This window comes from Oenanthe melanoleuca, chromosome Z (assembly GCF_029582105.1).
Source record: "Oenanthe melanoleuca isolate GR-GAL-2019-014 chromosome Z, OMel1.0, whole genome shotgun sequence".
Lineage (NCBI taxonomy): Eukaryota > Metazoa > Chordata > Aves > Passeriformes > Muscicapidae > Oenanthe > Oenanthe melanoleuca.
This window is the reverse complement of record NC_079362.1, coordinates 38,869,967-38,897,499: the sequence shown is the minus strand read 5'-3', so window position 1 is coordinate 38,897,499 and position 27,533 is coordinate 38,869,967. Positions and strand designations below refer to the sequence as shown.

The 27,533-nt window shown below is 39.1% G+C and overlaps 1 protein-coding gene across 5 annotated transcripts in view; it reads left to right on the top strand.

The window, feature by feature from the left end:
* AOPEP (aminopeptidase O (putative)) overlaps window positions 1-27,533 on the top strand; it is a 190,006-nt gene that overhangs the window by 90,094 nt on the left and 72,379 nt on the right. For all 5 annotated transcript variants that reach the window (XM_056514251.1, XM_056514250.1, XM_056514249.1 and 2 more), the window contains exons 11-13: window positions 1,733-1,793; window positions 22,183-22,245; window positions 22,885-22,968. In XM_056514251.1, coding sequence (XP_056370226.1) covers window positions 1,733-1,793; window positions 22,183-22,245; window positions 22,885-22,968 — 208 coding nt within the window. The remainder of the gene's footprint in view (window positions 1-1,732; window positions 1,794-22,182; window positions 22,246-22,884; window positions 22,969-27,533) is intronic.

The following is a 27,533-nucleotide window of genomic DNA, read 5'->3' as shown; positions in this document are numbered from 1 at the left end:
TAAGCAACAGCTCTACACAGCAAATGTAACATAGGTTATTTTGCGGAGATATTTTTCTCACACTATAGGTTTAGTTTCTAGGGATGAGGGAGAAAAAGATTAGCTGACATGGTAAGACTGTCTTTCTTACGCCTTGCTAAGACAAATTAAATGTGCAACTAAGGGAATTTTCCCCAGCTTCTAGCTCTGCTTTAGCATTAGAACACTAAGCTGTATTGTGTTCAATTCATGTAATAACAAATAACAAAAATTACTCTGCTTATGCTTCTTGAGACAGAATAAGTGCTACAATCCAAGTGATCTACCTTTCCCTATAAAAAATTTTGGTGTCCAGTTTTAAGATAATTCTGTATGCACCCTTTTTAGTAACCAGACAGAAATAAGAAATCAAGACCATCATCTTCTTCTTGGGAAAGTAAATGTACTGACTGTTTGGAAGTATTTCTATTTAGTACTATTCTTTATTACTATTACTACTAGTTAAGGAGCTCAGCTAATCTGACTTAAGACTAGACACCAAATATAGGGCAGAGTGGTAAGATGAAGATAATTATAGTCTGAGGGATTGGCAGTCAAATATTCTAAATTTAAAAAGTTTGCACAAATAACAAGGAACTAGTCCAGATGTTCAGTCTTTTATTTTAATATAGAACACTACACAAGCATCACATATGTGTTCAGTTTTCTGTAGAAAATTGATTTATATAGTGATGTAACACACACAATGGTAATTTCCTAAAAATTCAGAATCCTGGCTATGTAGAAATGCTCCTTCTTGACTGCTGTGATTATTTAAATCATATAATCACTTAAAATTGTTTATTGGGTTGTTTGCCTTCCTGATTCAGAGCTTGGAAATGGCTTTTCTTTTCATGAATGCTTTGTTGGTTGAGTCTTCATTACACATGTGAGAGCAAGCATTAAAATGAGTCTTGACAAGGCATTACCATGCACAGGACCATACATATTTGTTCTGATTCTCAGAATATTTATATTCATTGAGGGCTTACTCAACTTCCTTTTTTCAGTACTTGCACATGTCCTTTTTTTCTATAATTTTTTTTATTTTATTTATTTATATTTATTTGGCTTCCCTGCAAGCTGAGAAGTCTCCCACCAGAGTTGAAGTAAATATCACAGAAGCTGCCTACAAAAAAAAAAAAAAGTGCAAATACAGTTTCTGAATTTACAAATACTTGTATGTGTGGTTATTTCAGTCTCACACAGCTTCATCATGACAAACTATTTCCTTTTGTTGAAGTGTCAGACTATTCTATGATTTCACTGTGAATATATAAATATCAGTATATAAAGAAAGTGCAGAAAGGACAAAACTGAAGTATATTAGACACTTAGTAACTTTGAGAATTAATATTTATGAGTACTTTTTAAAGCCCCAAAGTATATCCATGTAAGAAGAAGCAGAACACCCATTCATACTTTACATGTTCCATAAATGTTGTTCACCACATAACACTTTCTCTGTCAATCCTTATAAGCACTGAATTTATGATTTGAGTTTTAAGTACACAAAAACTGATCTATCTACCTTTAATTTGCTCATAGGACCTCTGATGGTTTTATTCATTAAAGAACCCAAGAATGTTGTACCACTTCAGTATAACCAATACTTGAATTTAGAGGGTTTGCTAGCTTCTAAAGGGTTATTTTTAACATGAAAAAATGGTATTTTTTTTGCATAGCTTCTAATTTATTTTTTTTTTCTTCTAAGGTCTGGGTTAACTGTAGAAAGTATCTTCCAGAACTGGCTTGATACTTCTGGAATACCAAAGGTAAATATAAAATACCAGGTCACAGTTCTTTCTGGAGTCTTGATTTTCTCATTACATTATATGTTTTTTAAATCACAAGCTGAACTTATAACAGGTATGATATTAAATAAACAATTTTGATGATAACTACTTTTCCACACCTTTGTATGGCTTTAGCTTTTACCAATTGCAGATTTTTCTTCTCCAATTTTCTCAACAAACCTGCCAAAGGGCAAATCTTACGAAATTTATCCTATAGATTAATATTGTCGTCATATGAAAGTATACTTTACAGTATAATGATGGAGTCTACTAAGTGAAAGGAGCATTGTTCACAGTTGTTGGAATATTAATTACTTTGAAAGCATTACTGACAGCAGTAATTAAATGTTAAACTATTTGTACTTTGATAACTTGTGGATTTTATGACTTATAAATCTGCTGCGTAGATAACATCCATTATTGGTGTTCCAGCACTGAGAATAAGCTTTATTTTCTGCTTTTAATACTAAAAAAATTTATATTCATCTGTGAACTGACAAGGCTTAGTTGTGTTTGTGCTATGTGAAGTCTCTGATTATTCATTTTGAACGAAAACTGGGATAACAAATGATTTTTACATCAATCTTTACATTAATCTTCGAACAACCCAATTTCCTACAAAGTAGTTTTTTAGCATACACTTGGGACTCAGTTTCTAACTGATTTCCCCTAAGCAGGCATCCCCTAGGTTGCTTGTGATTTATCCTGCCTAGTGCTTGAATTTGTTTCCACTTGCATTAGTATTTTAAAAAAACCCACCAACTTTAATTTAGAATGTTAAGTTCTGGTTTCCATGTGCAAAATGCAGAGGCTTAGGCAGCATGACTGAGTGAAAATGTTTGCAGCTAGAATTGACAAAATAACTGGAGTGCTCTGACAGTGCTCAGAGAATCTAATCTAAACCCAGACACTGTGGTTGAACTCTTCCCTTGACAGCTTGAGAGATCTGCGTGTCCACTGATCCCTGTATGCTGTAGAAGGCTTTTGGGAAAGATGTTCTCCGAGATCAAAATATTTTGAGACTATTTGAATATGCACTAAAATCAAGGCAGAGTTTGTTGTTTGGTGTAAAGTTATTGAAAAAAAAATTAACTTTAATCAGAAGGGAGGAGAGGAAGGGACAGTTTTATCATGCATCTTGATGCTCAGTCCTTTCCTAGAAGATGACCTTTTAATTCTATGTTCAACCAAGGTTTTTTTTTTTTTTTTGGTAAAAAAATTGCACACATTGTCAAAATGCTGATTCAAGTATATGGGGGCGTATATTGATATTGCATAGCTGATCTGGCTCCTGAAATGTAAGAGTTTTCTTTAATTTTATCTACATATATATTTTTGAGCATGTGCTTTATTAATGTATGACAGTCAACTTAAAATCACAAATTAGGAAGATAGGGGCAGAATAAAGAATTGGAAATGGTTTTGACTGATGTGCAAACTAAACTCTGTTTTCCTGAGTACCATAAGCTGCTCAGATGAATAGTGAGTAATTTCATTATACCCTGCAAGTATTTATTACTTGTGTCAACAAAACATGTATCAAAAGTATTTCCCCATCCAGCAGGTTTGTAAGTTATTTTAAATTTTCTTTAATGACTACAGAGATTCCCCTGATAATACAGCTGTTCAGAATAAAAAAATGTAAACAGGAATTTTTCTAATTTAGTATTCTACTTCTGAGCATCAGCATGCTGATGCTAACCTCTTCTCTCCCTCTCTCTCTTCCTCTCTCTCTTCCTCTCTCTCCCCGCACCCCCCCCAAATAATATTGTTGATCATAAAATTATAAATGGTTTGGGTTGAAAGGGACATTAAAGATCATCTAGTTCCAACCCCCTTGCCATGGACAGGGACACCTTCCACTTGACCAGGTTGCTCAGAGCCCCCTACAACCTGGCCTTGAACACTTGCAGGGTTGGAGCATATGGAGCATACACAGCTTTTCTGGGAAACCGGTTACAGTGCCTCATCATTCTCACAGTAAAGAAATTCCTCCTCATATCTGACCTCAGCCTACTGTCTCAGTTTGAATCCATTCCCCCTTGTCCTGTCACTACATGCTCTGTAAAATATCTCTTCCCATTTTTCCTGTAGGGTCCCTTCAGGTACTGGAAGGCTGCAATTAGGTCACCCGTTCTCTTTCCTAGGCTGAACAAACCCAACTCTCTCAGACTCTTCTCACAGGATCATTTCTGATCATCCTGGTGTCCCTCCTCTGAACTCCCTCCAGCAGTTCCATGTCCTTCCTGTGCAGGGACCCCAGAGCTGGGTGCAGGGTTCCAGCTGGGGTCTCACAGAGCAGAGCAGAGGGGCAGAATCCCCTCCCTCCCCTGCTGCCCACGCTGCTCTGGATGCAGCCCAGGACACGTTTGGTTTCTGTGCTGGGAGTGCCCATGGCTGGGTCATGTCCGGCCTCTCACCCACAGCACCCCAAGTCCTTCTCACAGGGCTGCTCTGATCTGTTCATCCCCAGCCTGGGCTGGGACCAGGGGTTTACCTGACCCAGGTGCAGCACCTTGGTCTTGTTAAACCTCATGAGATTCCCGTGGTCCCAGTTCTTAAGCTTGTCCATGTCCCTCTGGATGGCATCCTGTCCTTCAGGTGTGTCACCTGCACCACTCAGCTTGGTGTCATCTAAGAATTTGCTGAGAGTGCTCTTGATCCCTTTGTTCTATGTTATTAATGAAGATACTAAGTAACACTGGTCCTAATACAGAGCCCTGAGGGATCTCACTTGTCACTGATCTTCATTGAGGCTGTGAGCCATTCGCCACTACCCTCTGGATGCAATTGGCCAATCATTTTTTATCCATCTAATAGTCCACTCATTCCTTCCCTCCCTCTCCAATTTAGATAGAGAGAAGGATATTGTGTCAAAGGCTTTAGAGAAGACCAGATAAATGACATCTGTAGCCCTTCCCTTGTCCATTGATGGAGTCATTCCATCAGAGAAGGTCACTGAGTTGATCAGGCAGGACTCGCCTTTGGTGAAGTCCTACTGGATTTCTCAAATCACCTTCTTGTCCTCCACGATCTTCCCAAGCACAGAGATGATGATGATGATGACAAATCAGTAGTTCCCAGGATCCTCTTTTTTGCCTTTTAAAGATGATTTATACTTCTTGTCTTCATCACTTTTTAGGGTCTTATGGAAACAAACTTCAACTTTATTGAAAGAATTGGAGTTGTCATTCTGTGAATAGGAACCTTATTTCCTATGTGCTTTATTAAATGATTACAGAAGCCTTTATTCCTGAAATTCAGACTGTAGAGGTTGCTTAGTAGCTCTCAATATGTTAGTATCTATAGCATAAATATGACTATAATTACTGACTACAGAACTGTACATACTGTAGATCTACTTTTGTGGTTTGCAGGGCCTGATATTGAAATCCCCTTTAAAAGTATTTAGATTATTTCAGCAAACTAATAACCTAGCTAATTTGATGAATCTATATTATAACTTACATGCAGATGAACTATCTGCATTATAAATAGCAGTCCAGGAATGGCACAGAATTTAGTCTCTCTCATATGGTTTATTAGGTGAGTGGACTAGAGTGTTTTCACAGTAAGGTTTCTGTCAGCTACTTTGGGCCCAGTCACAGAACACAGCCAGTCAGTCAGTGTGAGCAGGATGAAGTATAAAGTACCCACTACAACTTCTTTCAGTACTAGAGCAACTGAAGAGCAGCTAGTGGATATCTGCTTCAAAGATGTCCCAAAGGCACAGAAGTAGCATCCTGCACCCTACACACAAGATCCAACAACTTTCTGCTTATAACCCTGGTTATACTGATTCTGAAGTTCTGTAGCACAACAGTTAAAGTCACCCTTAATACTGCAGTGCCTGCTATGAGAAATTACTTGACCAAGCATTTAGAGATCTAAAATTACAAATACTAAGACTTCACTGCATTTGCAGAGGATATCTCCTTACTGGAGAGACTATACTTTGTAATGGAATTGGGAAATGTGCATCATGCTGTACTTAAGTCCCAAAATGATTCCTCTATATCTTTCTCATATAAGAATTTTTATATTTTATTCTTGCTGTGATGTTTCCATGGTTTTTATTTCCTTGTTTTGGTGGATTTTGGACAGGAAATTCATGTCATTCATTGAGTATAAAGAAAAGTGGTTCATTTACAGCATTAATTGTCAAGGGGATTTCAAGAATTTTCTTCTGTGTTTATAACCCCTGTATGCAACTAGTACTCTAAAATTCACTAACCAAATGGTGACCTAGAACCAGAGTTCTGAGCCACTCCTTAGCTCACTATCTTCACAACAGTGAAGCTTAAGGACACTCTAAGGATATAAAAAAGTATGCAGAAGATTGTAAGGGTAAATACTTTCCACTCCCCAGACTGCTTTCTTGCAGTACAGGAATCTTACATTCTTTGCATTTTGTATTCTTTATGGTCATGAGTTATGTCATCTATCTAACTGAAGATCCTGTACTCCTTTACCTGTGCTTTGTTCCATTTGCCATTCCAGGCTCTCTCCCGAACTCTGTCCCAGGAATTGAAGAGATAGATAGATTAGATATAGATATAGATATAGATATAGATAGATATAGATATAGATATAGATATAGATATAGATATAGATATAGATATAGATATAGATTAGATATAGATATAGATATAGATATAGATATAGATATAGATATAGATATAGATATAGATATAGATATAGATAAAGATGATATAGGTATATTCCTCTTTATACTTGCAGCTTAAAACTATTGAAACTTTAATATTTTTCCATTTCTATTACTGTTTCAATTTTGGAAAAGTTATCTGGTCTTTTCTAAATACTGGGCTAGTTTCCAGGCTCAGGTGTATACCAGCAGTAATCAAGAATAACGTGATGTAAATGAGTCATACAAATAAATAAAATCAGAATTTGACTTGCTGCCATGAAAAAATAATCCTGCATGCCAACTAACATTTCCAATTTGCTATTTTGTAAAGCATTAAAGATTAATGCTATGGGGGAAAAAAGTGTGGTTACAACCTGGGCAATTCTTTCTTACATGGAAGAGTGCCACTGCACAATGGCTGGTTTCAGGATGGCTAAGCAGGGTTTTCTCACACACAAAACAATAAGGAATATAAAAGATGAAAAGCAAGCATTTCTCAAATACAAGCTTTTATGAGGGTTTTTTTCCTGGGAAAGCATCATGGTGGTGTTATATAAGGTGAAGCACATTGTGTGGTTGAAAATATCTTTTATCAAATCATGTAACCTTCAGTATGTACTTCTGTCTCAGCAGTGACTCACTGGGGCATTATAGCAACTCTTCATCATGTGCAAAGAGTAGTGAGTAAATACCACTAACTTTAGACAATAAATCATGCTGGCAGGAGTCGAATCAGAAGAACTAAATAGCTTTACAACTGAAAAACACCTATGAAATAAAATCACTGTAGTCCACTTTATACCTGCTCAGGATGATTTGTTTTCCTAAGTACAGTTCTATTGTTTCTTTCAGTATATGCTGTGTTTAATTAGAATTTAAAGATAAAAGGCTACATGCTTCTTTAGGAAGGTTTTCTGCAGCTCTGTCTTTGTCTTATATTGCCCAGTTACTATTACCTGGGGTTTTTTTTATTCTATGCTAGGTAGTTAACCTTTCTAAAATAAGTTTAAAGTCTTTCCCTCTTTTTGAACTCTGTTGTACACTGTTTGACAAATAGATCAATAAACATTAGGTAGTCTCTGCATTGCATAAACTTCTAAATGTATTTCTTCAATTCATTCCACTTTTCATCACTTTTGCTTTTGAAATGGTACGTGCTGTTATTTACTGGTAAATTTCCTACATTGATCCTTTCTTGCCTGTGTATTTCATTTGGTATCTTGTGTAATGCAAATAATCTTCTCCACATTCACTCTCTAGTTCAAAAAAAAAAGGGAGGATGGTGGAGGGGAAGAAAAATAAGAAGAGTTGTTGACCTCCTTCTTCATGATTTTTAGTGTCCTACACTGCAACCTGCAGTATCACAGAATGAGTCAGGTTAAAAGGGACCTCAGGGGTCACCTGGTCCGACCTCCCTACTCAAGCCGGGTCATCCTAGAGCACATTCCACAGGATTGCATCCAGGCAGTTCTTGAATATCCCTCTCTAGTGAGGGAGATTCCACAATCTTTTTGGGCAGCCTGTCACAGTGTTTGGTTACCCACACAGTAAATTTCTTCCTTGTGTTCAGGTGGAACTTCCTGTGCATTATTTTCTGCCCATTGCCTCTTCTGCTATTGGTCCACACCACCAAGGAGAGCCTGGATCCATCCTCTTGGCATCCTCCTTCAGATACTCACAGACATTGATGAGGTTCTCTCTCAGTCATAATTTATTGAGGCTGAACAGGCCCAGCTCCCTCAGCCTTTCTTCACAAGTGAGATGTTCCAGTTCCCTATTCCCCTTTTTAGCCCTCCTGTGGACCCACTCCAGGAGCTCCACGCCACTCTTGTCCTGAGGAGCCCAGAAATGGACACAGCACTCAAGTTGTGCCTCACCTGGGCTGAGCAGAGGGCCAGGATCACTTGCCTTAGCCTGCTGGCAATGCTCTTCCTAATGCACCCCAAAACACCATTGGCTTTCTTGGCCACCAGGCCACACATGGACAGCTTGTTGTCCACTAGGATCCCAAGTCCTTCTCTGCAGAGCTGCTTTCCAGCAGGTTGATCATCTGGGGTTATTCCTCCCCAGATGCAGTAACACTTGACTTTGCAGACCCTGAACTTGCCTTTGCTGACATTCAGATGATTTATCTCTGCTCATCTCTCCACCCTATCAGGCCTTTCTGAAGGGCTGCACAGCCCTCTGGGGTATTGGTCACCACTCCCAGCTTTGTGCTGTCAGAGACGTGCTGAGGAGGCATCTGTCTGAGTCACTGCTGAACAAGCTGAACAGCACTGGGCCCAGTACTGACCCTTGGGAGCCACCCCAAGTGACAGGCTCCCAGCTAGACTCTGTGAAAACAAACACAACCCTCTGCGATCTGCCATTCAATCAGTTCTCAGTCCACCTCACTGTCCACTCATGTAGTCTGCGCTTCCTGAGTTTGCTTGCAAGGTTATTATGGTGTCTAAAGCCTTGCTGAAGTCCAGCTAGACTACATCCCCCGCTCTTCTCTCATCCATCAGGTTGTTAGTTGCCCCATCATAGAAAGCAATCAGGTTGCTTAGGCATGAGTTACCTTGTGCCATGTGATGAAATAGCTTCTAGTTTTAGGATAAACAACCCAAACATCGCCTCACAATTCTGAAAAATTGAAAGAGGTGATAGCACTATTGTATCCTTCTCCTAGTCCCTTTTGTCATTTTAACCTTCTATTAAAGTTTAATTCTCATACACTGTTCCACCTTAAACAGTATATTCTGATTAAGGTTGGAACTGCCAACAGGTATTTCAGAGTACGTACAGCTCTTATTTTATCTTGCAAGACTACCGCAGCATGTTTTCTAATCTTGAATGAGCACTGGAGTACAGCTTCCAACAGTTACAGCAGTAAAAATTTTGCCTTTTGTTTTTGCCAATTCAATTCGCCAATATCTGCACTGATTTTGTGGCTGTGATAAAGCAGTAGTTTAATATCCTTATACTAATGGACTTATTTGTAAATCATCAACATGTCTGGAAATACACAGTCAAAAGAAATCTTCTGGTGGTGAATATTAATTTATTAATAGTATTTCTGGTTTTGTTTCTAAATGGTTAAATTTAAATCCTCAAATCTTGGATATGAGCAACCTGGTCTAGTGGAACGTGCTCCTACCCTTGGCAGGTGAGTTAGGACTATATAGTCTTTAAGGTCCTTTTCAATCCACACCATTCTGTGATTTCATTATTGTTCTATTTGAAGAAGAAATGGATTGCAAAGGAAAATAATAGCAAAACTATTTAAAAATTTGAACTGAAATGTAATTTTTAAAGGGTTCTAAATCAATGCAAGTAGAGTAGTTCTGTGGTTTTATAAATTTTAGGAGGATGTTACAGCAACAGTTCAAGTACTTAATATGATTTGTGCTAAAGCAACATGTCATTACGAAGGGCCCTGGCTTTTGCCCCAGTTGTAAGTTTTATAGATTTCCTGCTTCCTTTTACCAAGACAAAAGTTCAGGTGAAGAGATAGCTCTACAGGAAAATGCTTCACAGGGTAGCAGTTATGGTCAATAACTAGCAAACCAACCACACTGAAATATTTTTTAAAAGAATACTCTTATTAAACTCCTGGATTATCTTTAGCAGTTGTTCACCTAGGGATTTTCTTGCATTAAAATCACTCTTATTGGATCAGAATGTAAGTTAAAGCTATGGATTGTTAACACTTGCTATTTCTTGTTATTGCTAGTTTTGCCTTATCTTGCCATTTTTCTTTCTGGATGTACATAATAACTACATATTCACAGATAGCAACATTGGAACCAAGTACATAAGTGAAATGCTCATTTTTTGCTGAGATACAGTAAATGAGTAGGTATTGGCAGTGAGAATGATCTGTTAAGTACAAAAATCTCATTCAAACATAATGATCTGGAGAAAAAACAGGATAGGGGTATAATTTCCTTCCATACTTAATAGAGTTCAGTAGTGAATCTGTTAGAATTAGTTTCAAAACTGGTGTTAAATATTTGTCCCAAGACCAAAATGTTGCTGTTTAATACTGAAGCTTGAGGCTTACTCCTTGATTAGTGTTTTATCTGATGATAAAGATTTTTGTGTGTGTTTTACTGTGAGTGCAGAGAATGTAACTGATTCAACTGATGGTTGAATTCTGTTTGAGAAATAACCTGAAGCATAGCAGCTGCCTTAAGATATGTACTTATTCTTGTACATGGAAATCAGACTTTGAATCTTAGGCACTTCTTCTCAAGAAAATTTGCTTGTTTTTCCTTTTTTATGTTAGCAATGTTGCAGATTGGAAGATGTAGCAATCTTTACAAAGTTCTTAAAAATTTAATTGAGTATAGGTTGACAATATAAATTATTTAATGCCTTCTGTAATGAAAACAAGCACAATAAGAAAGTTTTGGAATATAAATGACCAGTGCTGAAGTTTTTCTGAAATTATCAGTTGTACTGACAACATTGCATCTCATTTTCTTAGAAGAAGGGATTTAGGAAAATATAAAAATGTAAGCAAACAATGTATATGTACTACAGCATGCATAAAAGTCAGACAAATCATGAAGATAAACAAATCAAGAGAGACTTTGTCTTTATGTTCTTGACTCTTTGAAAAATGCTTTAGATAAAGACTATCCACCTGAAAGTTCTTCTAGATAGATCATAGTATACAGAGAATTTGATATTTTGTTTGTAATAAGCTATCAAAAAAGTTTTAAGGTCAGTTATTATTTAAATAGATTCTCTGCTGATCTAAAGAAGGTTTTTGGCATAAAATGGCCTTGTAATTTACTTAACCATATACACACAACAGTGTGCTCTATACACACAACAGTGATGTATTTTAGTTTCTAGAATAGTTCAATACATTCAAGAAAATAGCTTATTTATATTAAAAAAACATCATTAAAGGTCAGTAAAAACCCAAATTTGTTACAGAGCTTTTCAAGCTCAGGAGTTTTAGTCTTGCTTTAACTTTAGAAGGTTTGATGTAAGTTTCTTCTGCATTGCATACGATTGCTGTTTTAGAGAAAACCAAAGTACATAGTAATTTTTTAAATTTAGATTTTAAAGCATTTGCCATAACATTTTAGTTCCTCTGTTATTCTACTTTCTAAAAGTGAAGTTTAAAATAGAGTTTTAGGAGTCTCTATTAATTGAATAATTAAGAAAAAATGTTTTTGAGATGCTCAGCTGGAACCATGAGTCTAATTAAGGATGAGAAGGATGTTTTACTGGCTTTAGTTTAATGATCTACTGAAACACTAGCTTGCGTCTCCAGTTAAAAGCCAGATTTTCACAAGTGTCCTTCTGTTTTTCTTCAGACTACCTTTCAGTGTCATGCAGCTCAGAGGTAAAGTACTCACAGTATAGTGAATCCACACAAGTTCAAGAAGTTGGAGTGCATTTGAAACAAATATCCAATTTCTGAAATAATTGTGGACTGGATTCCCTGTGTTTGTTCTTTAGAATCTCTTTTAATAAATTTCAAGTGGTCATTTTCATTCCCTTTTCCTATTAACTGCACTGCTGAACACAAAAGCTGTGTTATGTGCAGAATGACTGAGCTTGTCCATTCTAGAAAGGAGTTATGTTTGGTATCTAAAGAACAATAACAGTTTGCTGCCTGACTGATCAATGCTGGATCAAGTTCACATTCCCAAGCTCCCACTCTCCCACCTACGTACACAGGAGGTGGAAACATAGCAAACAGAGGGAGGGCAGGCCCTCTTTTACACAGAAATGTTGAACTTAGACTTGCTTAATAAGGACACAGCTGGGTTTGCATAGCAATAAACATAGATTTTAATTATTGCTTGTAAAAACATCCGAAGAAAAGCACAGAAGTTAGCACCAATTAATTTTTAGCCTGCTCATTGTTTTCTTTACTCAATGAAAACAAACCATAAAGGTTTAAAATATTTTTCATGCTACACTGCCAGAAAAAATTTCTGTATTAGAGTATAATTAGGAAAGAGTAGTCTTTGAGATATCTGAAACCTCTCCAATTTCAAGTTCCTTATAAGTAATTTTAATGAATTGGAACCAGAGTATGAAACAACAAGAAGTGAAATGGTACTCTAGGAAACAATATTTGGTATCATTTTAGTTCAGAAAGAATTGGGCCTAAAACTGAGGTAAAAAACCTTATGTGACAGGAGCAAGTTGCTATATACCTTCCAGAGGTCTATGAGTGGTCTATGGTTTTTAAAAGAACACACATTTTACTTCCTGGAAATTTTTTCTAGGCTTTTTAAGCAAACATGTTTGTGACTGGAAGCAGTGAATACCTGGGGAAGATGTACTGCAACATATACTCTGTATCTATATCACGAAGCCCTCTGTGTGCTCACCTAAAAAACTGTGAGTTGTGGATCCATGTGTAGTGATCCTGAGGGTTCAAATGCTGCTGCTGTATTTCCAGCTGGCTAGAACTGAGGATGGAAGTTCTTGCTTTTGAACCCTATGCTTTTTTTTTCAGATACTCTGCAAAAATGCTGAGCTACTGAATACTTCTTGAGAGCAGATGGCAACTAAGTTTGTGTAACAGTCTTCATTCCATTTCCATCATTGCATTGTCTTCCACACAAGTCAGTAGGAGCAATGTTGAGGTATTTCCCAGCTTATGGTACCTTCCTTATCTCCTTTTGACTTAGTGATGCTTTAGTCAGACTGAAGACACAGATGTTGATCACCTTCTCTTCTTCTCACAAAAAATAAGTTATTTTCTAAAACTTACTCCATCTCTATAAAGAAGGAATTTTTTATCTATTCTATCTACTCACTTCTAAGGTCAAAGAGGAATTTAAATTCTGAAATGAGAATGTCTGGACAAAGATAGGTTTGAAAATCTATTGGCTGACAGAGCTAGTATATGTTGTGATTCAGTTTATGGTTAATTGTCCTTAACATATGGGCTAGCAGTATACCATGGCCAGAGGGCTAGAGAACTTTTGTTTTGAATATGTTTCATTAGTAAAGCTGTCAGAAGTATTTTTGATTGCTTCAATGGATCACTAAAACTTGAATTTCAATACCTCTGGAAGGTGTATTTTATTTCTTCAACAAGAAGTTCAACAAACAAGTGAGGTTCTATCAAGTAACATCTGGGCCTTAGCCACACACTCTCCAAGCTACTGCAAAAAATCAGCTCTGTCTTGGCTGAAACTAGGACATTATCCACCCATTATTCTTTATCATTTAATCATGCCCAGATCCTACACCTCCAACTATATACATGTACACAAGCACAGGTATCTTTTTTGTAGTCAAGGGCCATCCCTCCAAGCTGTCTATTGAGTTCATTTAGTCCATAACTGTGGGTTCTGTCCATCTTGATATCCTCCAGGGCAGGAGGGCTGGTGTGCTGTGGGGGTTGCAGTCTGCATCAGGAGCTGCTGGAGCAGCCCATGCTCATTGCTCATGGCACCTCTGGCATACACTGGCAGCGTCATTCAGCAACCAATATTAGACAGTTCAGCATTACAGACTCTTCTCACCCCAAATCAAATCCCCTTGAGGTACACATCACATTTCCTGGTCCCTCTGCATCACCCACCAAATGTGCTCAGGTCCTTGAGCAAAAATAATCCCAAGCATGGGTTTGCCTTCGCTTGAGGCATGACTAATCCAAACTGTATTCCCTAAAACTTTTCTTGTATGCATTATTTATCCCCTTCTACAGTACAGGGGGTTTTGACTGGGCAGGAACAGCTCTACTGGTAGAGCCTGGGGTGTTAACTAAACCAGGCAGCCCTAGCTAAATGTAGAGCCCAGTGTTTGAATGTCCCACCACCCATTGCTTCCAATGTGGTTTTTAACAGTCCAATGTCCTGTTCAATCTTCCCAGAGGCTGGTGAGTGAGTGATAGGGAATATGATACAGCCACTTAATGCTGTGTTCCCTGGACTGGTAGTCCAGGAGGTTGTTTTGGAAATGACTCTTGTTTTCTGCCTCAGCTCTCTCAGGGCTGCCAGGTCACCACAGGACTTGCTCTCCAAGGCCCAGGATGGTGTTCAGGCAGTGGTGTGAGGCACAGGATACTTCTCCAGCCATCCAGTGGTTGTTTCCAAGAGCAGGTAGCTCTTGCCTAGGCAGGGCTGCAGGAGTGTGAGGTAACCCACCAGCCAGGCCTCCCCTTATTTCTACTTTGACCATCATCCACCACACCACAAAGGCTTTGCTTGTCCTGGTTGATCCCAGCTCATGTTCCACAGTTATAGACAATCGGGGATACAGAATCCATGGGTAAGCCCATCCCTCAATCACAAGCCCATCTGGGTGTTGCATCTCTTCCCTGATGACTGGAGGTGTCCTGGGCCCACCAAGTGAGAAATAATCCACCCTTATGTTGCCAGTCCAGACCCCCCTGGGACATTTTAATCCTGGCAGCTTGATCCACCCATCCATTCTTGCAATGATCTTCAGCTCTTGGGCACATTTGCATTTCATGATGCACTCTTATATCCAACTTCTCTACCCAGGGAGTGGCATCTTGCCACAGTTCAGCAGCTCAGGTGGGTTTGTCTCTGCTCTCCCAACTGGTCTTTTTCCATCATTCCAGCCACCTCCACAGAGCATTTGCCATTATCCACAAGTCACGACAGAGGTAGAGTGCTGGCCATTTCTCTCATTCAGTGATAAAAAGCCAGCTGGGCAGCTTTCAGCTCTGCAACATGAGTTGATCCACCTTGTCACTCAATTGCTTCTGTGACTCTCTGCACAGGGCTCCATGCAGCTGCTTTTGATTTTCGATGTATCCCTACAATATGGCAGGAGCTGTCAGTGAAGAAAAGGTATTGCTTTCCATTTTCAGGGAGCTGGCTGTGTAGTGGGAGTCCCTCAGCACGTCACCTTTTCCTCCTCCTCTGATGATGGTCTGAAATTTTTGTCCTCAGGACAGTTAGTGATTAATTCCAAGATCCTTGGGTGACTGGGGTTCAAAACCTTGTTGTTGTTCAGGACCCCGCTTGAAATAATTTTTCTTGTGTCACATGATAGAGAGAGGGTTTACAATCTGACTGTAGTCAGGAATACACATCTTCCAAAAGCCCTCAGGCCTAGGAATGCGTGTATTTCCTTTTTGCTGGTCAGTGACGACTGTCGTGGTTTAAGACAGTTTAATGGGGACACTCTAAAATGAGTTAGTTTTAATCAATCCCTTTCCACCAATAAGGAGAGATGAACACAAGTAGTTGTTACCAGTGAAAAAATAATAGTTTACTAAAAACAAAGAGGCAGTGCAGCTGGCCGGAGTGCCTCGCACTCAGACCTTTTGCCTCAGCAGGCACTGCTGGTGGGCTGGAGTGGCTGCACCGAGCCCTGCTCTGCTCCTCTGGGCCTGCAGGCAGCCCTTGCAGAAGTGAATTTTTGATTGCGAAATGCAGCCTCTCACTATTGCAAGTAGAGGCGAGAAAAAGCCAAGAAGCAAGCCAAGTGGCCAGAGAGTGGCAAGAGAGAGACTCTGTCTGAGTGCCTTTTCTTTAAAGGTCTGGGACAGCTCCATCCTCTACCCTACCACTCTGTTTGCCAGCCACAGGATCTTATAGGAACAGTAATGATTTTTGGGCACAGAGAGGTATGGAATACAGTAACATTTTGGGTTACCCAGGAGAGAGACATAGCTGCTGCTTTGCTAACCATATCCATTGGACTCTAATGATGTCCATCTTGCCATTTTACGCCAAAATATGGAATTTTCTGGGCAGATCCCTTGACCTGACTTTGCTTTATGGGAAAACTAGCATTCAGGAGGATTTGGATTATCTTCTCCCCTTTCTCAAAAACTCTGCTCTGTTGCCCTGTACTGTGATGCCATCACTGCACTGCAAGTGTTCTGGAGCCTCACCCTTTTCCAGTGCAGTCTGGGTCAATCCATGGCAAATAGTGGGGCTGTGTTTCCACTCCTGGGGCAGTCAGTTCCAAGTGCACACCCCTCCAGCTGGAAGCAAACTGTGGCCTGGCTAAACCTCTGCTGCTAAAGGAATGGAGAAAAGCACATTAGCAGTGTCAATGGTGGCACCACTTTGCTGGCTTGGGCTCCAGTCCGTACTGAAGTTCCAGCACATCCAGCACAGCAGCGCTCAGAGGTGGTGTGGCTGCATTCAGGCCACTGTCAGTTTCCATTCTTCATTGGAGAATTACACATTCTATTGCACACTGGCCATGTAGGGCTGTTAAAGGGCAAGAGAGTCTTGCTGACCACTCCCTGGTCTCCAGCCCACAAACCATCTCATGGGTGGGGACCACGGAGTCCCAGCTGGTGCAGTTTTGATAATGGTGCAGTGATGTGGTAGCAGTCAGTACCACAGTACCGAAGTACCTCATCAGTACTTTGACCCTCAGCAGCCCCACAGCAGAAGGGTGCTCTCAGAGGCCAGGCTTTTGGGTCCTTAAATACCCTTTCCTGAGGTAATCTATGCCAAGGATCCATGTGGCTTCTGGGCAGTCACAGCGGGGTGTCTTTGCCATTCATCCCAGCCAGGCTCACTCCAGCTTCCACTGCAGTCAGCTGTTGGGATTGCCTTGTCACCCCATAAATAGAGATTAGTTCTGCCCCTATATATCTTGATTGCAGCAGGGGACGTTGTGCTCTGCTGTCTACTAAAGCCTTATACCCTTGCATGTCTGATGTGCCAGGGCATGGATCCACACAGTCTAACAGACCTGATTTCCCCTTTCCTCCTCCTGGCTGGAGTCAGGGCCCCTCTAGTTCTGCTCATGGCACTCACTGCTCACTTCTTGTAAATACAAACTGGGGTCCCTTCAAGAGGATCAGAACTAACACTAGCCCTTCTATTCTGTCTGAGGGAGGATTTCCCTATTGGTAACTGGAGTGGCATTTATCTTTCAAGAATATCCTGTGGTACCTGTTCTTTCTTTCAGCTCACATACCCTGTTAGTGCAGGGTGGGTTTTCCATCCCATGTCCTCATGTCCTCTCTGTGGTGATGTGGATAAAACCTCAGGTTACCTCATAGTATGTACTCTCTCTCTTGAGCTGGGAGGTACTTGCTGCCAACACTCTGTTCCCATACTAGTAAGGCATGGCACATTTCCTCTCTAACTTGCTTGAGATGTGCATTGTAGTGAGAGCACCTGATGAAATCAGAAGGGGCATTTAAAAAAAAAAGACCACTTCAGCATATCCTGAAAATATTATCATATTCTAGATTATATATTCTAATATGATACATTAATTATTTCTCTTACATGTTAATTAAGATTATATAGTAATAAGTAATAAGATTAGTTAGAGAACCTGTGATCATGTGCTCAGAGATATTTTCTTTATCAGATTATGAATCTGATCATGCAAAATAAATATGTGGTTACAGTGACTCACCTAGGAGCACCTAGGAGCTTTCTTCACAAAGCAGAGCTGCCAATGTGGATATGAAGGAAATATTTGCATAACCACTTTGAAAAAAATATTCCTGCCACAATATATGAAATTCATGTTGCAGTGTACTGAAAGTACATCCTCAAAGTTATTGTTTCAACAGGTTTTTGTCTCTTGGGGGTAGAGAGAGTTTCAGGAGGAGCAAGTTTGACTTGAACAGAATTTCTCTGGAGAAATGCCAGACACAGCATTCTGATTGGAAAAGAGTGTGTTTATACCAGCACAGCAACTCTCAGAGGAATTACAACATTTAGATTTACGGTATCAATATAAATTAGCATCTTTCCTAAAAAATTGATAATGTCAGAAAAACCTGATTTTTCATTTTAGTGCATAAACCTGTAGGCATGAAGACTGCACAAAAGCAGTTGGAGAACTTGCTGTCCTAACAGGAGCACATCCTGGCTGGATTTCTTTTTCAGTAATTTTTATGTGGTGCTGATATACTGTTTCTTGCAGTGCAGATGCACCAGCCATCTTGTTGTTTTCAGATGTAGCCCACTGCCTTCTTAGTCCCTCTGCAAAGTCCCGGTAGCAGTAGTGTTCTAAAATCCTTGCAATTGTTTCCCAGTTAAATGTTTCAAGCCACACTTAATCATCTAGTGAGCTATGTGACAAAATACTTTTCGGTATTTTCATTTTCTGAACCTTTTTACAAAAGATTAAAAGCCACATTTTTCCTGCTGCAACAATTTTCAGGTCACACAGATTATTTTGAGGGCACACTGTATTCTTAGTTAACAAGGAAGATAATTTTCTAATTTAAACTACTATTCTTCCTCCCCTGTAAATTATTCTTTTTATTCCCCTTTAAATTATCCTTTTCTGATGTCACAGTGATGATGGCATAAGCCTGAGCAAGCAGTCTGTGTCATTCCAGTATGGTAGAATGAAACTGGCAGGGAGAATCCCGTATTTTTTTTTCTTTTCAATGGGAATGTGAAGAAAGGTACAAAACTGCAATTTGTATACTGGTGAAATTAGCTGTATCTTGTTAGAGAAAATGACTTCTCTGTATAGTTGCTAGTGTCCATGTAGATCTAAATATATAAATGTCAAGGTGTATGTGCTGTAAAATTCAGTAATTGAGATTCTAGAAATGAGAGGTTGGAAAATGACTTGACTGCATTAGTTGTCAATTTCCTCTACTTTGCAGGAGCTCTTCCGAAGTTCATTTAGAGTAAAGACTTTTATTCCTATTTTTTCTTTTTGCCTTCCAGTATCTGAGCACTGTTGGAAAGCCAACAGTTTCTGCTTCAATGTAAAATGAAAGAGTGTTTGCTGCAAAAAATATTCTTTGTTTTCCAGGCTGTGTATGATTCTGCACGTTCACTGTATGCATGGTATCTGGTCTGACTTGAGTAAGAGCTGGTGTAATCATTGCATAGGTCCAGGATATTTGATTTGTATTCACCCAATTAATAGAAATTGCTACCTCCTACCCCAGTTTTTCAAAATTCAGTTCTATTTAATCCTCCTGCTGCTGCAAGAATGAGGGATTCTAACATGTTTTGACACGTATAAGTGCTTTTTTGCCATTGTAACTGTTGTATAGGACAGATCCATTAGCAGTCTCTGAAAGATAGTCCTCCCAAGTAAAGAAGGACATGCAGGACAGACTAATTTCTAATTTGCTATTGTGAAGGGTTTCAAGTATGACAGCCAGTGTCATGTGGGCAGCAAATAGGATTGTTGATGGAGGGCAACGCAGTCATTCCAATTTTTAATTGGGTGTGACATCATCCTTTTATCTGGTGTAAGTAAGCTTTTAAAGTATGGAGCAATACAGTAGGAGACAAAATGTTCTTAAAACATCTTTCCTCCCCTCCCTTTCTTTGTCTTGTTCCCTCCTCTTTCATAGCTGCCCTTTCTTTTCCTGTTCCTTCTCTCTCTCTCTCTTCCCTGCTCTCTCCCACTCCCAGCAGACGTTCCTGCTCTGGTTATGAGCTAAATCTTATTGTCACATCAATAAACAGAGATAAGAATTAACTGATAAGAGACATTGCCCGTGTGCTGTGACCACCGCTTGTTAGGCCCACCCTGTTTCTGCCACTGCTTTTTGTGTTCTGCAGGCTATCTGTATGGCAAATTGGCTCTTACCTTACACTGCAGTGCTATCATCTTAAGAGCAGTGAATGTTCAAGTTAAGATGTGCACAGCAGTCAGCACCAGGGAACCCCAGGTGCTGGTTTCACAAGGTACATTACCATAAAAAGTCAGTAACAATTCCTCTTGAATTTCTCTCACTGCTGTGCAGCTACTAACAAGAAAACAGGAGCTTCCTCTGAGTTTGAACACACAGTATGTTTGTGTGTTTATGGATTTTCATCCCAAATCAGCCTCAGAATCTGCAGGTCTGAAAATAAATGTCTCTTGTAACCCTTTTTCCCCTAGTGTTTTTTGAACATTTGACAGGAAATGAAGTGCAATTCTTTAAAGGACTTAAAGTACAAATACGTTTCATTGTTTCTATGGTCCAGTGTTTCCCATAACTACTTCTGTAGGAATGCACAGTCTAATCTGTTAACTGACCCAAGGAAATACTGTTTGAATAGTTGCATTAATTTGTATTTGCTGTTAACATAATTTTTTGTTCATTCTCTTTGAACTATGTTCTGTTCTTCTTTCTTCATTTAAATACACTCAATTCAAGAGTCTATCTGTAGGTACTTTCAGAATTACCATTTAGTAGAAAAATATATTGTGGCTTTACAAAATAAAAATACGTTGTTTATACTAGTTTCAAGTAGACCTGTTGCAAGTATGAAATAAACTGCAGTAAGATTTTCTATTGTGACATCTCTGTTAAAAACTTCTTCTTTGTTTAATGCTTCATAGTGAAGTTGCTTCTATTTAAAGCATTGAGTTTGATCTTGGCTTTGATCTAAAGCTTTTGATCTTGAAAGAAGGATGTTGTGGCAGTAAAACAAAAAGGCTAGGATAATTTTTTTTTCAAGTGATAAAGGGATACTCTCAAGATTTAATACACACTTCTTGGATCTAACTTTATTTAAATCTGCTTACAAAGTACATCTAATTCTATATATTGAGGGTTTGTTTACATCCATGCTTTAATGTGCCCTATTCTTTTGCTAAAGCCCAGTTTTCCTTTTGAAGCTTTAAGGGAATACAGCAATATATAACATATGAATACAAATAATTTTCTACAGAGTATGAATAATTTTTGAAGAACTGACAATACTTTAGTAACATCATTTTAACTATAGCAAGTATGACACACTCTATCTTTTAATGCCTCTTGTTTTTAAATATAGACACAAAAGCGCTTGATAAAATCCTAACTTAGAAATTAATAATATTTGGATTTTGCATGGTTTACATAATGTATGTCCCAACATGCTGGAGTTTGAATACTCTCTCCTGAGAGTGCAAAAATACCTTATGAAGTCCCTTGCCTAAATTTAATAACCTGCTTGCAGCATCTTGTTGAATAAAGAAAGCCTTTAGCTGAGGCCTCGATAAAGGGCTTGCTGTGCGATGCAGTAAGCTGCTTTGGATCTTGCTTTTAAGATGCATTTCAGACCCTCCAAGGTAGTTTTGTAGTTGGAGCAAGTACCAAGGCCAGTGTTTAAGCTGTTAGTGGTGATGCTTTCTTGAACTATCCCCACTAGACCATTCCTCCGTAGAGACTTGCGACAGAGCATGTTCATAGGAAGGTTCATAGGAAAGCGGCTTCCACAGTAAGGGTCTCGGAGAGAGAGCGTATCTCTATTAATGGGGCTGCAAACCGTGATGAGCATGGATGCGGTGGTTATGAATGGCCGTCCCGACGCGATGCTGTGTCGGAGGGAGCGCGGGTTGGCAGCAGCATCGCCAGTCCGGGCCGGGCCGGGCTCCGCACCTGCGGGCCGGGCCGGGCCGGGCCGCGCCGATCCTGGCCGAGCCTAGTGGGGCCGAGCCGAGCCGAGCCGAGCCGAGCCGAGCCGAGCCGAGCCGAGCCGAGCGCGATCGAACCGGGCCAGGCCGGCGTGTCTCCGGCGCGGTGCCCCGGCAGGGCCGCCCGGGAGCCGGCGGGCCCTGACGTCTTTAAGGCAGGCTCCTCCTCTCCGCGGGGCTCCGGGGGCCGGGGCGCGGGGGCGGGGGACCCTGCGGAGGTGTTTCATTTCCTAGCGAGGGCTGCGGTGCGCCGCTGCCGAGCTCGGGAGCGGCGGCATGGAGCGGGACGGAGCGGGGAAGGGGCGGGCGCGGCCGCGGGGGCTCGGCGCTGGCTTCCCCCGCGCCTGCCGGCAAGGGGCCCCGGGCAGCGCAGCGCAGCGCGGACCCTCCGCAGGCAGCCCCGCCTTACCGTGCGCTTTCTCCCCCGTGTAGCCTCTGCTGGAGGAGGGAGAGACGTGGAAGGAGTGTCAGCTCGTCCAGCAAGTGAGCGCCGAGGTGAGGAGGAAACCTTTCACAGCTGTTCGGCTGCACCCGCTTCTTCCCCTTGCACATCTGCTCCTGGAGTTTTCTACCTGATAACGCCATCCCTACCCTGCCACGCTTTTGCTTTAAAAAATAATTGCTTTCGTATTAAGAATAAAAATATTAGTATGGGGGAAAAAAAAACAAAACCAAAGCAAACCACCAAGTGTTACTACTTTATTAAATAATAACAACCACGCCATCCAAATTTGGCGTTGGTAGTCTGGAACAATGTTCGAGTGGGTGGCTGGAAATCTCTTACTTGAAATAGAAGGTGTAAGGGATAAAGCACAGAGGTTTTCCCCAGGAGTTTTTCACATTGCAATGATGACTTCCCATTTGGCAAGCTGGTCTGACATCAAAATGTTCTTTATGCAAAACGCTTAAACCAAAAGCTCTAAGATGAAGAACATCGCCTCGCACTTTGATCATGTACAAGTAATAACCAGATTACCTCAGAACACATCACTTTACAGGAAAAATGTTTTTTTCTTTCCAGTGAAGCAATGAAAAAAGTTGCCTTGAGTATCTTTATAGCTTTCTGCTAATGCTGAGTAACTACAGTCAGGTTGCATCTTCTACCTAAAAGAGCATCATGATTTTGAACTCCAGGTCACAAAATGGATTCAGACAAACCGGAGAATCAGAAAAAGCAGCAAAAAGAAAATGAAGCAGGATGAAGTTGTTTTCCAGCAGGTAAGCAAACATGATGTCGGTTTGTGTAATGGCACTATGGGCAGAAGATATAAAATGCTTTCTGATCATGCTTAAGAAAGTAAGCTTTTTTCTTAAGCTTGGTAGAGATGTTACTTAGTGTCTTCAACAGGATGATAGTAGATGGGTGTTACAGATGAAGTTTCCGAGTCACTAGTTAGTTACAATGGCAAGAAATTAATAACCTTTTTAGATGTCTGTGTTCAGGAGACGGAGTTTTCATGTATTTGTATTTAACTGGGACATTCTCAGGAAGAAAGAGAAGGGTGCTTTCATCAGAGAAATACAGCCCTTGAAAGCTTTTGACAGGACCCGAAGCACTATTTTCAGATACTAGGAAGTGAGAGACAATTTTCATGGTAGATATTGGGACAGTAATAGATGTCATGTGCATGTTGAAACAAAATATTTGGACTGTGTTATTGGCTCTTCATTCAGAGGATGAGTTTGAAAATCATCTATTTTTATAGATTTCAATTAATGAAAATGTGATGATTATTTTTAAAATCACTACAGAGGATTTTAAAACCTGAATACAAACAAATTTAAACTGTTTTTAAACCACCAAATTTTGATGAATCTGTTGTGAACGACCTATCCTATGAGATTGAGTTGACCATTTAAATTGCGATGTAGGGAGGTAAGTAGTTAACTCATACTAAATAGATGTTTTCTGTCCCTTGAGGGAAAAAAAAGGTGAATAAAGATACTCTTCCAAATGCATTATTAGAACTGGGATTTTTTTTTTACTTGTTTTGGTTTTGAAAGCAAATTTATTATTGTATTTTAAAGCTCTTTTTGCCTTTAAAGGATTAAAATAGTAGTGTGTTGATTTGTTTTTTCGACGGTGCTTCTAAAACGCATAATGAATCATTGCTGTTTCTGTAGCCAAATTCTTCCTGATAGCATGACTGCCAGCTCCTGGGATATGTTGCCTTAGTATGGGCATTGCAAGTGTATGACAAATGTCCAAAAAGTGCATTGTTGTGAGTGGATGATTTACCAGCTCCATGGTTAGCTAAAAACTTCGAAATAGCATCCTTTAATTCACTACTTTTATTTTGTAACTCAAATATGTAATTTAGGAAAGATATTCTGTGTTGTTGTCCTTTAGAATGGTGTGATCTAAATAGAGATAGCATGAACTCTTTCACCAGGTAATTCCATTTCTGTTTCTATTTCTGTATGTGATTGTGTGTTTATGTGTATGTGTAGCATTTGTATTCACAATCATTTTATGCTAAGATGAAGCAGATTCTTTTAAGATAAAAATTGTATTGCCTTGGGAATTTGTGAGCAAAATGCATTGAAAAAAATAACCCTAGTACAAACCAGGCTGCGTGCATTTTGAAGCAATTTTTAAATGGTGCAAAGTAGATCCTCTGTTACGCTGAAGAGTAGGTTTAAAAGTGCCTTATGCTGTTATACCAATCCTAATCTCTTTTTATAGGAGAAAGGTTCATTAGTGCAAAATCCCTTTGTACTGATAAAACTCCTTTTCTGTTGAGGATATTGTTCTCCAAGTGTTTCACGGTTTGTGAGAGAGAATTCCTGTATCTTGCAGTGGTAGAAATGCAAAACCTAATGTGTAAACATAATATATACTCACTGTTTTTTCAAACAGTAATTCTAGAGTGAGGTCTGTGAGTAGAGATATGAATTAAAATGAAAGGCAAGCATAACCATTGTCTTCTAATATCTATAAATATTAATAATTCATGGAGATCCAATGCAGATTCACAGCACTGCATTTGCAAGGTACTTACCTATAGGGGAAGGAAGAGGCGTAACAGCAATCTTATACTTGATAGGAAATCACTGACTGTTCGCTGAGATTTGAATTCTTTATTCTTCCTTGAAGTTTGGCCATTGCAATGGTGACTTCTTTCAATACAGTTACAGATAAGAGAATAGAGGAGAAAAAGAGTAAGGGACCTCCCTGGTGCTAGCAGAGCTTTATTATTTGATTTCAGAGTTGCACTGGTTTCCAGCCAGTTAACAGTTCAATTAACAGTTCAATTCCTACTCAGTGTAGGTGATGCTAACCTCTGTTCCGTGATTTTTAGTCTGCTTAGAAAAATGGCGTTATACAGAAGTTAAAGTATCTTCAGAGATAAACAAATGAACAAGAAAGAGAAAATCATGTAATGGAAAAGTAAGGCAACCTTGAAGACAGCAGAGAAATAGAAATAAAGGTGTAGAGTGTGAAGGTGTAGGTGAGAAGGCAAGCAATAATAAACAGAAGTCAGAGAGTTGTTAGCAGCTCGTATTACAGCTGTGATTAAAATAAGGATACTGATGTATTTTGCTACACCTTGAAAACCGAGCTTTTCTTTGATCTTGCTTGTCCTGTCAAAACAAGCACCAGCTTATTAAATGCAGCTTCTAAACTTTCAAAACAAGCACTAATTTTTTTATATGTAGCTTCTAAACTTCCATCTGCCCGTGCTGTCAGATTTTCCTCTAAGCTTTCCTGTGCCTGTGCTGTCCAACTTTCCTCAATTATTTTTCTTCTTTGTGATAGGAAGTCCTGTTTCTAATACAAGGTGGATGACTTTGTTATACTGAGTGACCGCCAAATCAAAGCATCTGTGTCCAAGTACAAAATCTAGGACAGAAAGATAACTGTATGAAATAAGTGAAACACAATGGTGAAGGAAAGATTGCTGACAACTGCCAAGGAATTGCTTCTTGAGAAAAGTTGCCTTCTAAACAGTTCCGTTTGTAGGAGCTGACTTTACATATGCTTATATGTATTTAAACATTTGAGGATACTGTGTGCTGGGTAAAACTAGGTGACTATAGCATTAGCTGTGCTCAAGAGGAACCAGCGGGGAAGCTTGTGTAGAAAGGTGTGGTGCTGCTTTCCAGTATGGATCCACATGGTAGATTACAGCAGTGGAACAGAATCAATGGGTAAGAAAGACTTTTAGCCAAATGGCTGAGGGTTCTCAATGCTCTTCTTATTTATTTAGGTATTTTTGTTTGTTTTTAAGCTTTTAAAATTTCTCATCTTTATGCCATTCTATCTCTGAAACACCTTGTATTTTCTTAACACCTTTTATGCCAATTTTTTTTTTCCTACTTGTTTTTCACACGTTGTGTCTCTCCCCATCTTCTTTTAACTCATTTGGTCACCTTTGGTACTATTCGCTCCATTCTATTTGCTTTCAGTCTCTCTATCTATTTGAAAAAAGTGGAAAAACAAGTTGAAAAATTGTAAAAAATTACCTTTTGCTCACCATGTTTTCTGCTTATAGTTCTGTAACTACTCTTCTTACAATATGTGTACACATACACAAATTTAAACACGTTCACCCTTTGCATTTCTACTTTTGTCCTCCTTTCTATTCTTCTACATTTTTTACTCCTCATTTAATATTATGCTGTCTCTTCATATTGTCATTTATCTGGTCAGCACATTTAGCAGTCAGTATGTGTATCAATACAGAATGCTCTTTGTGTGTGAAATTTGAAAATGGTGTTACAGAGTTGATAAGAATTACTTGGTTAATATAAGCGTTGTTTTATAATGAAGAGTATGATAGAACTGTTAGGTGGTGTTGTTATTATGATGATGATGATGTTGTTTGTTTTAATAGTTGACTATATCTGCTTGAAAAAAAAAGATTCCATTATTCTATCTGTGTTAGGCTAAAGAAAATTATCTTCTAGTCAGACTACTGGAGTTGGGGTGTGCAATCTCTATCTACTGGGGAGAAACATCTTTTCTTTAGAAGACTAATCCACTTCTACATGATGTTCAGTGTCAAAACATAAAAGCTGATTTGCAAATATACCAGTGGTATAAAAAGTGTCATCAGATGAAATAACAAGGATGCACAGGATTTAGGAAACACATTGAAATAAGCATGCATATATATTCACACTAGATAAGGAGCGTGTTTCCTGCATATGAAAAAAATTCCATTTGACTGTTTCAAATTTAGTTTGATTGTATACTGAAACTTGGGAGAGTGATGCAACTTTTCCAGAATAATTTTTGCTACTTTCTCAGAAATACTGTTTTCTTGTGTTTAAAGTTTGTCTGTTAGTTTTATTAGCAATCTGACTTCAGTTTTTTTCCTCTTGGTTGTTGCTTTTGATCCTGTGTGTCACTCCAGAGATTTACAATTGTCAGTATTTAAGCTCTGTTAATAACCTGATCAAAAATTACTTTTTTGATGCAGCTTTTAAGTTTCTAATAAAAAACCCAAACCAGTCGTGATATATATGACTAACGATAAATGCTGTCTTAGCCCTTTAATAATGAATTCACCAGTGTAAGTGAAACACAAGAAAAAAATCTTGTAATTATCTAAAATTGTCTTGTTATACTGCAAGTAGAAAATATTTTGAATTCTCATTAAAAATTCTGATAAAAACTACTGTGTGGTATAAAAGAGCTCTTAGTTAACTAGAAAATTTTCTCAGGATGGTATGCTTCTGCTAATTTAGTTAACGACTATTAGCATATAAGGCATAAAAATTAAATCTTTAATTGGCATGTATTTTTTGTTGTTGAAATGAGTATTTTTCTTTGAATC